At 33.5% G+C, this 18,222-nt stretch overlaps 2 protein-coding genes across 18 annotated transcripts in view; one reads left to right on the forward strand and one right to left on the reverse strand.

The window, feature by feature from the left end:
* The window catches only part of spred2a (sprouty related EVH1 domain containing 2a), a 30,407-nt gene extending 25,978 nt beyond the window's left edge, over positions 1 to 4,429 (reverse strand). For both annotated transcript variants that reach the window (XR_015477007.1, XM_087237762.1), the window contains exon 1: positions 4,073 to 4,429. Coding sequence is in view for 1 of the 2 variants with exons in the window: in XM_087237762.1 (XP_087093888.1) it covers positions 4,073 to 4,098 (26 nt within the window). In the remaining variant the exon portion in view is untranslated. The remainder of the gene's footprint in view (positions 1 to 4,072) is intronic.
* meis1a (Meis homeobox 1 a) overlaps positions 1 to 18,222 on the forward strand; it is an 89,447-nt gene that overhangs the window by 34,566 nt on the left and 36,659 nt on the right. For 8 of the 16 annotated variants that reach the window (XM_087235066.1, XM_087235067.1, XM_087235068.1 and 5 more), the window contains 5 exons: positions 9,892 to 10,094; positions 11,863 to 12,001; positions 12,160 to 12,210; positions 12,339 to 12,389; positions 12,840 to 12,986. In XM_087235066.1, the coding sequence (XP_087091192.1) occupies positions 9,892 to 10,094; positions 11,863 to 12,001; positions 12,160 to 12,210; positions 12,339 to 12,389; positions 12,840 to 12,986 (591 nt within the window). Of the gene's footprint in view, positions 1 to 8,568; positions 8,948 to 9,891; positions 10,095 to 11,862; positions 12,002 to 12,159; positions 12,211 to 12,338; positions 12,390 to 12,839; positions 12,987 to 18,222 lie in introns of those variants that run through there. The other 8 variants (XM_087235074.1, XM_087235075.1, XM_087235076.1 and 5 more) reach the window with 3 other exon arrangements.

Consider the following 18,222-nt stretch of genomic DNA (forward strand, 5'->3'; position numbering starts at 1 on the left):
TGCTTTTTCAAACTACTTAAAATTTGAGCTGAAACGACACAATTATTGAGTTTTTTGGGGGGACAACTTAATTGTTTAAGGTTCAATCCACTTAAATTTACAAAAGCCATAAGGATAATAAATGGATTTGTGTGTGGGCCAACATGAAGAAATTGTGTGAAACCCTACACTTTTTACAGTGAATGCGATAGTATTAGATTTTTATTTCAACCCTCAGATTCTAGATTATCTAATAGGTAGGCCCACACGGAATCTGCGCGCGCAGAATTCTGCAGATTTCTGCAGATTTTTAGCCCATCATTAATTCTGTTTATTTACTTGAGTAAGTGTGTAAATCTGAATTTATTCAGTTTTTATTCAGTAATTTATTACTTTTTATTTAATATATTAAGGTCTAAGTTATGATACTCCGCTGGATACTACCAAAATAATTACGCAGAAATCCGCAGATTTTTACCAAAATTCTCCGCAGAAATAGCAAAAAACATCCGCAGATTTTGTCTGGCCCTACTAATAGGCTAGTTGTATCTCTATCAGATACTGTTCTATCCTAACAACCCAAACATCAGTGTTATACATATTTATTCAGATTTCAGGTGATGAACAAACCTCCATTTTTAAAAATTGACACTTGTGGCAGGTTTTGTGCACTTATAAAAAGATATTTGCTGCTTGTTGATACTACGTATTTAAAATGAACTGTAGCAACACAATTCTTGAGTGTTTGGGGACAATTTATATGTTTTATGTTCAGTCCACTTAAATTTGCTAAAACAACTAGGTTAAATAAGCAATTTTTGTTGGAAAAACAACATGAAGGATTGGTGTGGAACCCTGCATTTTTTTTTTTACAGTGCATGTGATATGCTCAGTATTAGAGTTTAATTTCAACCCTCAGATTCCAGATTGTACTGTTCTATCCTAACAACCATCAATGGTATACATATTTATTCAGATTTCAGGCAATGAACAAGCCTTACTTTTTAAAAATTGTGAGTGTTTTTTGTGGTCCAGGGTCACATATATTCCTTGCAGTGTGCAGAATAACCCATTCAGTTTTTTGGCACGTCATTGAGAATCAAACAATCGAGGGGCGTGACGGCGACGTTATGCTTCAGCGCTTCACCCACCTCTTTCACTTCCGCCGGATCTTTGTTTTATCCTCTCACCATTGTTTTCCTTCACAATCATTGCGGGAGCGCCTTCTCCTAAACCTCCTCACAGCCCACAGCCCTCCCTCCGCCGATAAAAGTCAACATTTCACAACCTCGGGCTATTATATGGGCCTTTACATCCCAGTGTGACACACGTATTTACTCAAACGGGTGTGAGTGCGCCATAAATTAAAATAAGAAATTCCCCACCGGCTTTACCGGGGTTACGATTGGAGGAGAGGAAATGTAGGTTAACTTATGTCGATAATATAAGGACGAATGTAGGCCTACAACAAGCCAACATAGTTGATATTGGTCACCTCACCATTTGTAAAACGTAGTTTACACACTCAGAAAAGTTTCCAAAGTTCAGTCAGATTATTATTATTATTATTATTATTATTATTATTATTATTATTATTATTATTATTAGGCCTGATGTAAATCTGAATTTAAAAACTTAAAAAGCCCAAAAGGTTACCAGTGCAACAAGTGGCTGTCAAATTTCTATGATTTATTAAATCATTATTAAACATTACTATTAAACATTATTAGGCCTACATCACAAATAGGGCTGCACGATATTGCAATATTTTTATTTTCTGATTTATATTGCAATATTTTACCAAATAGCTCCAGTTCTAAATAATTCATGCATTTATATTGAATGGGAAGTGCATCTGCAGAAGATAATTACCAACATGGATAAATACAGTTAAGCAACGATATAAATAAAGGAGTCTAACAGTATTCAGGAACAGAAATAAAATAATGAAATGTACAACAAAGTTGTAGTCTTCATTATATACATAAAAACATATTTTGTTAATTCAACAGATTGTGTAAGCATTTTAAGTGAATTTAAACATGCACAACTGATGAATTTTCACGTTTTTATGGTCAAAATAAAATGACTCCACAATTTGTAGCCTATCACTGGGGTGACATCTTTTCAAAAGGTACAAATTTGTACCCAAAAGGTCTATATTAACACCTCAAGGGCACATTTTAGCACCTAAAAAGCACAAAAGTGTTCCTTTTAAACAAATTGTAGGTACTTTTGAGTTACCAATATAAAACAAGTTTTTTTAAAAAAAATTTCCGGAGTGTGTACATGGTCAACTAAAATCCTGTCTCCACATTACAGATCCACGTTGCAATATCGATGCTAAAACGATATATTGCACAGCCTAGTCACAATTATGTTGAAAGTGTAAAAAGTGTATTTAAGATGGTATCCAGTTGTATAAGAAAAAGAAAAAGATTTTGATGTGTTTGTAAACAAATTATATATTATTTTGTCCATTTATCAAGTAGTTTCTTTTAAAAGCAGGCCTATTTTATCATCAAAACATAAAGCACAAAAATGAGGTAAAGTTGGTTTTATATTCGCACACTCAGACTTTCTCCTTAATAATATACTTTCAGAAAAGTATTCTTTGCAAATTTTAAATAAGGAAATCATATTAGCAGCCAATGACTACCAAAGTACAACATTGTTCAATTAAATTGTGCTAATAGGCTATTGTCTTTAAGTCATACTTGCATGTGATTTCAGAGTGAATAGGCAAAGTAGCGTGGTAAATAATATAGGGAGCGTGTCACAAGATGTGACTGAACTAATGTGCGAATAAAAAAACAACTTTACCTCAATAGTTCAAATTATTTCATGTCCACATTTTAAATGGTGTTGCCACCGCAGGATAAATTACAGGCTACCTTGAGGCTGTTACCTATTTGACATTATTTAAGAAAAGTTTATGATTTAGTGGACTAATATGGAAAGAAGATTTGAGAACATGCAAAAGTTACATTAGTTGCAAAATAAAAATAAATATTACCATATATTTGTCCGGAAAAAGATTGACCAACTCTTATTACACTGCTATTACAGATTAATCCAATCTTTTAATCATCAATCATTTGATGATTTTATTCATAACAGATTGCGAAATTAGATCTAATAAGCGTCCCCTCGTTAATACAGGTTAAGTGTGTGTTACAGAAGTTAATTTTAAGCCCCCCCCCCCAAAGAGCTCACTAAGTTAACGAGCCGTTTAACTCGACCCTAATGCTATTAGCAAGACTTTGATCGGCTTGTCGAGTCAAACAACCATGAGCAAAAGATACGAGTGTGTATGTAATCCTGAAGAATGTGACAAAACCTTAAAATATACCTCAGAGTTTGGCGAATGTGTTACTGTTGTGACAACCGATACAGTGCGGGACGCGCATACAACTCGTCATAAAGTGTTTTCGCTTTTGTTTCTTGCTAATGTAAGAAGCTGACTGATTAAATTCAGCGTTTATGATTGCATATAGAGCTATATGTGCCGTGTAGGGCCTGTTTTAATATAGGCAAAGCTCTGAGGCGCTCTCTCTCTCTGCTGTGCGCGCCCCCGTCTGTATTTTTATGAATGAAGGACAGTATGCAAATGAGAGCGATTCACGAAAAAGAAATGGCGGATATAGCATGTCAGACCACCACAAAGAAAGGCACCAAGAACGGCACTTTTAAGAGCGCACACGAGCTCGTTGCTCTGGCATTGCGTGTATATAAACTTAACAGTCGCCTGTTTGCTTCCTCGAATCGATAGTTCGTCTTTAAAGTCGATAAGATAGAAGGTATTCAGTAAAGGATCCCTCCACAAAATGTTTCCGCTCGAGCCCCTCCTCCTTCCCCCCCTTCTCGGTTTGAGACCAGAGCCCTGCAGCAGGGGCCCAGCACTCAAATCTCTTTGACACTGCATTGTTTCTTAGTAATAACATCCCCGGTGTCTCGCATGCACGAATTCCCTGCTTTTGACTGACCCCTGCTTCAGCCTGGCGACACATTCTTGGACACACAAGGAGATTTCCATTTGTGTCCACATGCGTCGTTTTCGCCAAAAAAAAAAAGAAAAAAAGTGGATACTCACTCGTCTGGGTGCGATTCCTCAGTCATTTTCCCCCTCGTTTCACCTACAATAAAAATAATATCCCAGCGCGGGCGCGCGGCGTTCGGGCTTCATGTCGTCTCGATTTTCCACCTCGCCTTTTTTAAAGTCCAGTGCATCAACGAGTTTCCCCCAAATCCGCTTCAGCGATCCTTATTTTCGTTCTTCCTCCGCGCACCGCTCTTTATCCGTCGCGCTTTGCAATGCATCTGCCCGAAGAGCCCGAAATCCGTGCGTTATGCAACATCCCGACGGCTGTATCGATGTGTTTTCGGCTGAAGACTGCGCGCTGGTCTCGGAGAGGAGCCCCATCTCTCTTTACTCCATGTTGGATTGTGTAGTCAGCAGCAGGCGAGCGCCGCCGACACTGGAGGTGGGGGGGCGCGGGGAGGGGAGGGGGAGGGGGGTTGCGGAAGCAATTACGTCACATTGGAACGACTGCAGCCCGTTTTGGACTGAGGGATCTCCGGTGTGACCGGCTGTGCCAACGTCCTGCCACCTAGTGCCTTCGCTTACCTTTGTCCAGCAATGGTTTTTATTGTTTTTCCAAACGCAAAACTTGCCAAAAGCCTTCCTAAAGTTAACAAAGTTTAACGTGTATGTGTTCTCACTACTGGAAATCCAGTTTAAAGGGATACTTCTCACACATATCACAATTGACTTATTATTTACTCTCCTTCAAGTGTTTGCGAAGCTTTGTGAGTGTCTTCTGTTCAGTGCAAAGGAAGATACTTTGAAGAAAGCTGAAAACTGGTAGCCACTGGCTTCCAAAGGGACATGACAAATGTTCAACAGAAGAAAGAAACTCGTTTGGAACAATGAAGGGTGAGTTAATGATGACAGAATGATATATTTTTGGGTGAACTATCCCTTAAAGTATGGCAGCTGGTTTCTAGCTGCATGGTCTTAAAATGAAAATTCTTTCATCATTTACCCACCCTTGACTTGTTCCAAACGAGATTGAGTTTCATAATGGAAGATATTTTGAAGATGGTAACCTTTAATATTTTGAAGGTGGTAACCTTTGGCATCTATAGTATAGGGAAAACAAATACTATGGAGGTCCGCGGATATTGGTTTCCAACATTCTTCAAAATTTCTTCTTTTGTGTTCAACAGAATAAAAAAACTGTAACTTCTTTGTACCAGTCAACTGACTAAATGATGACAGAATTACCATTTTTAGAGGAACTGTAGACTTTATAGCAACAAACCATGATTTTCTTTCCTGGGAATAGAACGCTGACTTATGTTTTATATCTGGTATTCTTGAAATATTTGCATGAAATTGAGTGTTTATAGTTTGTTTTCTAACAAAACGTCACAATTTAATGTTCAATTAATGTTTTTCAAATGTTACTTGTTTTAAATATGAGAGCGTTCAAAAGTCATGATTGTTATGTTTTGTTGTTAACGCTTTTATATATATATATATATATATATATATATATATATATATATATATATATATATATATATATATGTGTGAAGTTTTCAGATGCAAAAAGCTCTAAAAGTTGTTTGAAATTTCCTTAAAATGTGAGCATGTTTATCAGGCTCCTGTCGGTTCAGTAATTTCAAGTTTATGGACAAGAATACACATACCAAGCAAGCCATGCAGTGGTGACAGTAGCGAGGAAAAAAAACTTCATCAATACACTCTCACATTCACACACTCATTCACTATGGCCAATTTGACTCATTTAATTCACCTATAGCGCATGTCTTTGGATTGTGGGGGAAACCGGAGCACCTTGAGGAAACATGGGAAGAACATGCAAACTCCACAAAAAAATACCAACTCCCAGCCGGGCCTGGAATATATATATATATTGCATTTTTTAAAAGTAGATGATAGCCATAACTTAATATCAGCTAAATGTTCTCTTTTGGTTAGCTCGGTTGTTGTTGTTTTTTTACTGTGCAGGATAATCAGTTTGATTTAGTTTTTTGGCATTGGTGATTGCACAAAGAACATTATTTTATAACCTAATTTTGTTCAAAGAACTTTTTTTTTGCCTTGATGATTTCCATTTAAATCAAAACAAATTTCATTTTATTTTATTGTCTTTATATGCGTTTTATTTATTTACTTTTTAAATTTGTGTAAAGTATAATCTGGGCCCACATTTTGACTTGTAATCTCCACCCCAAACAAAGAAATCAAAGACAGTTCATTAGCCCAGTAACTGGCAGAATTTATTCAAATGCCATGGGTAGCTTGAAAAATTCATTAATTAATTTGCCTTCGGCTTGATCCCTTTATTTATCATGGGTCGCCACAACGGAATGAACTGCCAACTTATCCAGCATGTTTTATGCAGCGAATGCCCTTCCAGCCACAACACATTACTGGGAAACACCCATACACTCTCACATTCACACGCACTATGGGCAATTTAGTTTCTTCAATTCACCTATACCACATGTCTTTGTACTGTGGTGGACTGAAGCACCCGGAGGAAACATGCAAACTCCATACAGAAAGGCCAACTGACCCAGCCTGGACTCGAACCAGCAACCTTCTTGTTGCGAGTGCTCACCACTGAGACATTGGCTTGAAAAATAATGTTTTTAAAAACCTAAAAAACCTATGGCTGCTTGCTGTCTGCAACATATTCCCACTTGAGGCTTTCTCCACAGCTATGAAGAACAAACCTTTTCTTTTTTTATCTTCAATTATCTAGGAACTTGTCTGTTAGATTCAACTAAAAGAAATGAAATATACCTTTTTCTAATATAATTATGTATTTTATGTCATAATTGTATTATTATGTATTTAATTAAAATTTAATTTTATTCAATAATTATATTATTTTCATTATAATTTTTCATGTGTGGGTCAAAATTCAAATGACTTGTATGATAGATATTCTCCTTTTACTCAATGGAATTTTCTGACATGTTTTTGCACTAAAAATGTTCAATAAAAATATATTTGAAAAGAAAAAAATACCCCTTAAAATGCACACCACATAATTACTTACACTAAAAAAATGTCTGCAAAGTTGTTGTAAACAATTTATTTGTGTTGAATTTAATCAAGCAAGTTAAATTTAGTAATATTTAACTCATTTGTTTAAATCCAGCCCAAACAAATTGTTTACAACCACTTAACTTTAAAATATTTTAGTAAATTTAAGGAATTATCTTTGAATAATGTTTTTTAGTGTAGCACTACTTGGCACTACTGTTTAATTAGTGAAGGCAGTGTGAAAGTAGGGTCTCCTCACTGAAATTTCTGGAGGTCCCACGACAATCACGGCTCCTGAGAATCATCACCATCTTTCTCCCAGCAGCGATGGCCCTGTGTCGGAGAGGTGAGGGTGTTTTTTTTTTTTTTTTTTTTGCCAAATTTAACTTCAGCCCATGTGCTGAGAGTCAAATGTGTTCATTTGCTGCCATCTAGTGGACAAAAGAGGCTCTTGCGATCATAACTTTTTAATTTGCTGGTGAAATAAGAATCACTAGTACAAGTACATGAAGAACAAAAACATGTCTGCAACAAAAATGAAATATGTATTTTATATTTTTAGAAACAATTAAAACTATATGTATTTTCTAGAAACAGTCAAAGTAGGTTAACCTACATCGGAAATTACTGTCTTTGAAAGTTATTGTTATAGGTTTTATTTAAAAATATATGTTTTAAGAGTATAAAGACAACTGAAGACAATTAGTCTTAAGCTTCAAAGTTAAGCAATGCAATCTCGTTAAATGCTGTAAGCTTGATGAAATCCTTTCAAAATGAAACTTCCAGAAGAGGGCGCCAAGAGGACGGGTTAGAAAACTTTTCCACTTTTTTTTCTCTGACTCAAATTAGAGAAAGTTTTTTTTTCCTTCTGTTTCTTTTTATTTTGTTTTTATTATTTTTTTAATTCAAAATACTCCAGTGTGTTTGCTTAATTTCATGTTAATGTTGTCCTTTTTGTATATTTTTGTAATGTGTTTTACAATTTATAAACAAAACATTAAAAAAAACTAGAGAATGTGTTTAAATCATAATTATTTTTATCAAATATTTTATTTTACACACATGCAGGGATTTACGTCAAATGAAAAAAATAGCCTAAAATAAAATAGCACATTAGCTACTCTGTCAAACATTATACTGCACACTTCATTATATGAATATATAAATGCATATTACATTTCGGATCATTTCTTAATAAACCCAAAGGGATTAAACTTGGAATGTTTGTGCCATTGTTATTTTATTATTAATTATAAGTTGATAAAATATTTAATTTGATGCATCTTATAACTTTATTGCATAGGCTATTAATATATGTTATTGACTTAATATTACCTTCTTGTCCTAGAATGAAAAAAGCTCAACTTTAATTTGGTCTCTAAAAAGTTCAGAATCCTGCTGATGTATCCATTACGCACCTCTTCGCTTTACGTCTCCTTTAAGAAGCCCAAATGCTCTCTTCTCCTCCTCCTCCTCCTCCACCCTCTCCACGCTCCTCACATCTCATAGAGGTGTTATTGCATTAAGAATAAACCAGCCAAGCGATCAAACACCCGAATGGAGTTTGCTTTTTCACCCTTTGGCAACAAATCTTCGCTTGGAAACAGAAAAGTCAAGCAGGCACCAGACGCGCACTTTGGCTACATTTCGGAGCGTCGACAATTGGATTTTGTAACTTACTGAAATATCCAGCTTTGCGCTTGTTGCGAAAGCTGACCAGGAGTATTTTGGGTGGATTACAATGTTATTGTTCATCACGGGCACTTGAGTTGGGTGTTCGGGAGAGTTTTGAATGCGGTTCGCGGCTCCCCGGACTCGGTGCACTGAGATCCGGACGCGTTGAGAAAAGCGAGTCGGTGACGCGGAGTCCTCATGGCGCAACGGGTGCGTAAAATCAACCAAAGGAGAGAAAAAAACTCAAACGTGGCCGTCAAGACTAATTTTGTTCAGACGTTGATAAAACAAAGGACATAATTACAGTCAGATGACATTTAATTCCTCGAATGAATCGTGTGTGCAAATTTATACACCTATAGTTGTTTTGGAAATGCCCACAGCAACAAGTGAAAACATCAGTTTATTTCTTCTAGTTTTTGTTTTATGATTTTTATTTTAATTTACGTGACTTTTAAATCAGTTTTATTTTTTATTTAATTATATTTATTGCAATTATATTAGGCTATCTTAAAATAATTCCATATTTAGCTGACAGCCAAAAGAGTAACTTGATGCTCACAGCCTGTTCATAACTCATATTTCTGTCGATGGATACTTGTGCGAGAACGATTTAATGCTACAAAACATCGATATTAATTTCAGCAATTATTTTTAACCGCAGTAAAAACATTACGCTGTTATACACCTACTAATGCATATTTTGCATTATGAAAGCATATTTTGGTCAACAAATAAAAACAGAGTTGAAATAAAACCAAACATATTTCATTTTAATTTAAGCTACTTTCAAAATTTAGGGCAAAATTACATTTTAAATTTGACATTGAATAGAAACCTGTACCGTCCATGTGTTTTAGTAAAAATGCGAGCAAAATTTTGTAAAGTAGCCTAATAATTATGTTTTCATATATTCCTTTGTGCGTCTTAATTGGCACATTTGGAATTCAGAGATAGCCTGTACATTAAAACACATCCACGTTTAATCAAGCTATTTAAACTATATGATTAGCTTTTAACGCTCAGTTTATCACCAAATAAACAAATACTAAGACTTTTCTTCACACTCTTGCTGTTAAATCAACATTTGCAAAGATGTGCGTACAGCAAAGTCTCCGTGTGATTTTTAACGTCCCCGCTTTGAATTCTCCCAGTACGAGGATCTGGTCCACTACGGCATGGATGCGGTCGGGATCCCGTCTCCGATGTACGGGGATCCTCACGCGGCCCGAGCGATGCAGGCGGTTCATGTGAGTCACGGGCCGCCGCTGCACCCGTACCCGCACCCGGCCACCGCTCCCGGGGTTCCGCCGCCCGTTAACGACGCGCTCAAGCGGGACAAAGACGCCATTTACGGGTATGTGCTGGGATTAAAATTATGTGCCATCACAAAGCTTGATTGCAGGACACAATTTATTAGGTAGCCTATATTATTTTTTAAATATAGTCTATCTTTTCTACGTATTATAGCGTATTTATATGTTAGTCTTGATTTTTTTACGTAGGCCTTTAAAAAAACAGTACGTCATTAAAAGAACACAAACTAAAGTTACCTCTTTTAACATTCCATTTATTACATCATCATTGTGTTTAAAAAAGAAAACAAACTAAAATGAGCTCTTTTAGCATTTCATTCATTACACCATACTTGTGTTTTACTATCAGTACGGCAAAATACAAATAACATTGAGCAAATATCTGAAGTTAAAAAATAAATCTGGCTGTACTTGGGCTATATTTTTACAAAAATAGAATGACATCTGTGACCCTGGATCACAAAACCTTGTCTTAAGGGTCAATTTTGGATAATTGAGCTTTACAGCTTATAATATTTTTCAATATTATTGCTTTTATAATAATAATAATAATAATAATAATAATAATAATTATTATTATTATTATCATTATGTGTATATAATAATAATATATTATTATAATATATTACATTATTCTTATTGCTGATTATATTATATTTTCGATATTTTACTATAGCCTATTTTTATGTTATCCTACAATTGTTGCTCTTAAATAGAATATTTACAGTACGCCTATTAAAGAAAACAAACTAAAGGTAGCTCCTTTAGCATTTCATTTATCACATCATAATGGTGTTTTACTATCTGTACGACAAAATACAAATAAGATATGAGAGCAAATATATTTAGTAAAATATAAATGGGCTGTACTTAGACTATAAGGTCCTTTTTTTGATCATTAAGTCTTATAGGCTATATATTTGTCGATAGATCTAATCAATTGCTATAACCTTTTTTATGTTAGAGTACAACTTTTGTTCTTAAATGGAGTGTTTACGTAGGCCTATTGAAAAAACAGTACGTCATTAAAAGAACACAAACTAAAGTTAGCTCTTCTAACAATCCATTTATTACATCATAATTGAGTTTATCAGCACAGCGAAATACAAATAACCAAGCAGAGCAAATATCTGAAGTAAAGCATGAATGGACTGTACTTGGGTTATATTGTCACAGAAATAGATTGACATCTGTCAACCTGGATCACATTCACAAAACAGTCTTAAGGGCCAATTGTAAATATTTAGAGCTTATATTTTTCAAGGCTGTATCGATTCTAAGTATTGTTAGAACTGTTGTTTTTAAATACTACATGTTAAAAAAATAACAGCATTAAAAGAAAATTGAAGTTTGCTCTTTTAGCATTCAATGTATGTTTTACTATCGGTACGGCAAAATACAAATAAATTAGCAAATATCTGAGGCAAAGTATAAATAGGCTGTGCTTATAAGACATAACCAGTCTTACGGTTAAAAAAAATGTTGAGAAAATCACGTTTAAAGTAGTGCAAATTAAGTTCTTAACACTGCATATTATTAATAAAATACATATGTTTAAAAAGCCAACTTGTGAAAGGAAATGTATGGAAGATGATAAAATACAAATAGATAATTTTCATTCATACAATATATTTTTTGGTCTTTAAATGAAATATATCTGTGCAACAAGTTTTGTTGTCACATTTTATTTCACATTTCTTCTTTATTCAACAAGTTATGAAGTGCACCAGGCCTTGAGCCTGGATGTCATGCGCTTGAGGCAAACGTTATTTTCGCTGTGAACTGCACTCGGTGTGTTTTCTTTTTCAGGCACCCCCTTTTCCCCCTGCTCGCACTAGTTTTCGAAAAATGTGAATTAGCGACTTGTACGCCTAGAGAAAGCGGGGTGACCGGCGACGTGTGCTCGTCAGAGTCCTTTGACGAGGATATTACTGTATTTTCAAAACAGGTCAGGCCCTCATTTTACTCCTGCACTGATTATAATATAACCCCTGCTTTATTATGATGTATTTAAATAATGTAATATGAACAACCAAAAACAGATCACGGCTTGACTTGTTGGTCGATATTCCTGACTGATTCTTCATCCGTCATTTTGAATTTCAGATAAGGGCGGAAAAGCCTTTTTTCTCGTCCAACCCAGACTTGGATAATTTGGTAGGTAGTTTGAGGCTGTTTTTATTTGCTAGCCTATAATTGTAACCACACAGTTCAGTTTTTATTGCTGAAATAATAAGGGAAACAAAAATCACTGATCAATTGTGTGTCCTGTCGTTTCGCTGTAGATGATTCAAGCCATACAAGTGTTACGATTTCATCTGCTCGAATTAGAAAAGGTATTATTATTTATTATAATTATCAATATATTATTATTATTATTATTATTGCAGTACAATCTAAAAATGATGGGTAATCGTAACCCAACATTGAGTCGAATATGGACAAATGTCAAATTTAAATGACATTTGCAACAGTTAAAGCAGTTACATAACGGTCGAGTTTGTCCATATTTGACCCAACATTGGGTTAAAACAACCCAGGATTTTGAGTGTATACACTTATAAATGCGGGGTTCTTTTAACCTAATTAAGTTTCGGTTAAATATGGTCAAACCCAAAATAGTTTTTTTTTTCAATTATAATTTACACATTTTAACCTAACGGGTGGGTTTGTCCATATTTAACTCAACGATGGGTTACAACAACCCAGCATTTTTTAATGGTGTAAATAAGTGACGTTAATTAACATGAACAAAGCAAATGTAAAGCTTACCAACTGTCTTTTAGGTGCATGAACTATGTGATAATTTCTGCCACCGCTACATCAGCTGCCTGAAGGGGAAGATGCCCATTGATTTGGTGGTGGATGATAAAGAAGGGGGATCCAGATCCGACGGGGAGGAATTTACACGCACACCAGGAGGATCGGAGCAGGCAAGACTTCAGCTCAAATCTCTCTGCTTTTCTGCATGTGCTTTTATAAAATGTGTCGTTGTTGTAACTCAGTGTTGGGTCGAATGTGAACAAACGCAACTACTGAGTTTAAAAGTAATATTTAAATTTAATTTTGAAATACGGGGTATTCGCCTGGTCTTAAAATGTCTTAAATTTTAAAGCAAGTTTTCGGCTTCAAAAAGTAGTAAATTCACAGAAATATTGTGTTGTAGGTCTTAAATAATTTTAAACATATCTTAATTTTAAAAGATGTCAAAATAAAGTTATATATATACATATATATATATATATATATATATATATATATATATATATATATATATATATATATATATATATATATATATATATATATATATACACACACAGTTGAAGTCAGAATTATTAATCCCCCTAAATTATTAGCCCCCCCCCCCTCCCTGTTTATTTTTTCCCCTATTTTCTGTTTAACAGAGAGATTTTTTCTGTACATTTCCAAACATAATAGTTTTAATAACTCATCTCTAATAAGTGATTTATTTTATCTTTGTCATGATGACAGTAAATAATATTTGACTAGATATTTTTCAACACACTTCTATACAGCTTAAAGTGACATTTAAAGGCCTAACTAGGTTAATTAGCTTAACTAGGCAGGTAAGGGTAATCAGGCAAGTTATTGTATAACGATGGTTTGTTCTGTAGACTATAGAAAATAATATATAGCTTAAAGAGGCTAATATTATTGACCCTAAAATGTTTTTAAAAAAATTTAAAACTTGTTAAAAAAATTAAAAACTGCTTTTATTCTAGCCAAAATAAAACAAATAAGACTTTCTCCAGAAGAAAAAATATTATTAGACATAGTGTAAAATTTACTTGCTCTGTTAAACATCATGTAGGAAATATTTAATAAAGAAAAAAAATTAAAAGGGGGTTAAATAATTCTGACCTCAACTGTATATAAAAACTTTTTTTTATTGCAAGGAGATGTTTATTTCACAACAGCTGTTAGACATTTTATAGCAAATTCTCCTAATTAAAAAAAACAATTACACAGTTGCTCATAATAATAACAGCAAAACATAATCTTCCATTTACACAAAAACTATTTACATAAGTGTGAGTGGACATAATATTTATAAATAGGCATGCAACTTGAGGTTTTATAAATTGAAAAAAAAGTGTTTTATTCAATTTCCTTGTTCCAATTAGGCCATTACAAAAAGCCCTTCGTTTTAAGCCCCGTATACGTCTTAGATCTCGTTTATAATGGTCTTAAAAAGTCTTAAATTTGACTTGATGAAACCTGCTGAAACCCTGGAAATAATCAATATAGCTTTGTCCATATCTATTTTAGAGTGTACGGTCTTCATTCCAGAGCCAGAAATGACAATTATATTTAAAAACAAACAAACTAAATAAAAGTGTATTACCTGACACAGAATATAAATGACAAAATTAATAATAATAATAACAATAATAAATTATATTTATGTATAATTTGCATGTGGTGACATTTTTTTTTTGCTCGTAATTGTAATATTTAATTTTTATCATACAATATTATGTAACCTCCATGTGTAGAGTAAACTAATTGAAGTGCAACTGAAGTGAAAATCAGCTGGAGATTTAAAGTAATTTAAAACTTTATTTACTAAAAATAGATATTAAACAAGACTTGATGAGAAAGAAAAAAAAAGAAAGAAAGAAAAATATTGAAATAATAACTTCTATGGGTGTAAAAAAATTGAATAAATTGAACGTTTACATTTAAAAAGTAAATAATACGTAATGCAAAGAAATTGCAATCTATATTATGCATTTTGACCTCATAATAATAAAGAGATTACTTGGAATATTATAAATCAATACTTTAAAAAAAAGTGAACTGCTAACAAAAAGCAGCAAACGCAAACTATTTCACCCAATAAATGAATATATTTTAGCTGTTAATTTCAACCTTGAATACATTTGTCAGCAGCTCGAATGCAGAAGCGAAGCAGCGAAGTTGAAACACTAGCCGGAGTTTGTTTTTGTCGGGAGGCCTGAAACTCCTGTTTCATGTGATACAATACGGCCACAGACTATCCATCCTCACTATATTAAATAACAGCCGATAATCACTCTTCTGACATTTTACAATGCATCGTTTTTGCTCTTTTGAAGTTAAACGAAACTTAACCCCTTCACATTACAGTGTCAGTCCTATGCATAATTAAATACCACACAAACAAAATGATTACAGATCATACACAGATAATGCAAATTATAAATGCAGTCCTTTCAAATAACGACACTCGAAAATGAGCTTAAATTTACAATGTGAACAAATCTAGAAAGTAAAAATACATGCATTATTGTAATTAAGTTGGATAAAATCAAGCCATTTTAGATTACAGACTGTCTGCCTAACCACACTGTCAAAAGTCAAAGATTTATTTAGACCATGCATTCATTTTTTTCCTCTATATGTTCTCTATGTGATATTTAGCAAATTTGTAAGTGGTATTTTGTGTGTGTGTGTAAATATAGTCCCTGAGAGTTCATTAACTGCCAAGTGTGTGTGTGTGTGTGTGTGTGTGTGTGTGTGTGTATCTTGAATGCCTAATGCAAATCACTCAAGCATTGTTTCCACTGCATTATGTTTGTTGTTCCATATGAGTTCCATATGACAATGATTCGCAGTGCATTTCTCTTAATGATGTGGTTTCGAGAGTCGCCATCGTTGCGTATTGGAATGTTAAGGATTATGTTTGCCCCGGTTGAAAATGTTGATTTATTATATGCACGCCGAAAGATACTGTCTCCTTCTCCCACTTTAAACATCTCCATATTTCTACAAAGAATTGTGCTCAGTTGGACATTGCAGCGTTAGTATGTCTTACTTGAGTGACATTTTTTCATTGAAGCATGTAGTTTTCCCCAAACATCTCATAACTTAATGAAATATGCAGTTGGGTAGAGATTAAAAAATGTAAATAAATGAATGCATGTACGGGAATCTTGTCACTTTAGAAACTATAAGACGCACTCAAAACATGATTTTTGCTGCTTCTTTAGACTACTCATTTGAAATGAGCTGAATCAATACAGTTCTTGAGTTTGTTTTGAGAGACAGCTTAATTGTTTTGTTCAATTCACTTAAATTTGCTAAAACAATTCGGTTAACTTCATTAATTTGTGTTGGGACAACATGAAGGATCTGTTTGGATCAGCGTTTTTTACAGATGTTTTTGTTCCAGTGGTGCTCTTGAATGTTGGTGTTAAATACCTTGTTTAAAACCCTCCTAAATTAAGTATATTTATCAAAGCTAAAAGTCCCATTGTGAGCCAGATAAATCACCCTATATTATGATGAACGATTAGAAAGGATATAAACTAAGTATTAGCAAATTGTATTTATTTAAACAAAGTTATATATTTTTCAAAGATTTAAAGTTATTAGCCCCCCTGTTTAATTTTTTTCCACAATTTTTGTTTAATGGAGAGATTTTTTCAACACATTTCTAAACATAATAGTTTTAATAACTAATAATCTCTAATAACTGATTTGTTTTATCTTTGCCATGATGACAGTAAATAATATTTGACTAGATATTTTGCAAGACACTTCTATACAGCTTAAAGTGACATTTAAAGGCTTAACCAGGTTAATTAGATTAACTAGGCAGGTTAGGGCAAGTAGGCAAGTAATTGTATAACGTAGACTATCGAAAAAAAAATTAGCTTAAAGGGCCTTTTAATTTTGTCCTTAAAATGGTGTTTAAAAAATTAAAAACTGCTTTTATTCTAGCCGAAATAAAACAAATAAGACTTATCAGACATACTGTGAAAATTTCCTTGCTCTGTTAAACATAATTTGGGAAATATAAAAAAAAAATCAAAGGGGGCTAATAATTCGGAAGAGTTCTGCAATTAACAACACACTGTAGAACACACCTTCATTTACCTTTAAAAAAAACACATAAAAACATAAGATTTTAAGTCGGCGTCAGTGGTGTAGTGGTTAGTGCGTCGACACATGCACTCTGGTGCTCACGGTGACCTGAGTTCGATTCTGCCTCGTAGTCCTATGCCGATCCTTTCTCTCTCTCTGCTTCCTATGCTTTCTTGTTAATACTCTTTACTGTCCTAGTGAATAAGATTATCTGAGAACTTCCTTAGCCCAGAGCTATCGATGCTGCATATATAGGTTATTGAAAGTTTAAAGCAATGCATTTGCTAATTTTGCACTATTTGTCTTAAGTAAAATCACTGTCCATTGAGACTATAATCCACTTTTCCTTTTCTTTGATGCATTCAAAATAACACATTCTTTCATTGACTGCTTGATTTATTGTGGCTACTTTTAATTTTAATTCAGCAATTTGTTTTATCAAAAGTGAACTTAAATAAAAAGTAAGTTACATTACATTTTTAAAAAGAGTAACTCAAATATTACTTTTTTTTCAAAGTAACGTGCTACTTTATTTGTTACTTAGAAATTAGTTACTCACTACACATAAAAAAGCTATATATTTTTTCCAATAATTACCTAATTACCCTAACGTGCCTAGTTAACCAAATTAACCTAGTTAAGCCTTTAAATGTCACTTTAAGCTGTATAGAAGTGTCTTAAAAAATATCTACTCAAATATTATTTACTGTCATCATGACAGATAAAATAAATCAGTTAATAGAAATGAGTTATTAAAACTAATAAAAAAATAAACAGGGGGGTGAATAATTCTGACTTCAACTGGATATATATATATATAAGTAAATAAAATGTGACTAGTCCCAGTCTTTCTCCATTAAACACATTAATCTTTAGGCTATTGTCAGTTAAATGCGAGACAAATCAAATAGTTTGAAAGAAAATGGTTAATATTTATTTTATATATTTAATTTAGCTTTATATTTAATCACAATTTAGCTGTCTACTTAAAAGTCTTAGGTAAAAAAAAATATGGGTGTAAAATGTTCCATCAACATTCAGTGCAACAAATGTATGTCAAGATTAAGCATATTTACTCTGACCATGCTTAGTAAAATATTAGAATAAAGGATTATTTAAATATATTTTATTTTAAAAAGTCGCGACGAAATATATTAACAAGCCGTCAATACCAAAGCTCCAAAAAAATACAAATCTATTAAATTAAAAGCATGTAACGTTTCGAGCACTCCGGCTGTTCATCAGACAGTATTCATCACAGCTTGTTGCTCTTTATATACACTTTCGGATGTCTCG

This window comes from Danio rerio, chromosome 1, assembly GCF_052040795.2.
Source record: "Danio rerio strain M-AB ecotype USA chromosome 1, GRCz13ab, whole genome shotgun sequence".
Taxonomy (NCBI): domain Eukaryota; kingdom Metazoa; phylum Chordata; class Actinopteri; order Cypriniformes; family Danionidae; genus Danio; species Danio rerio.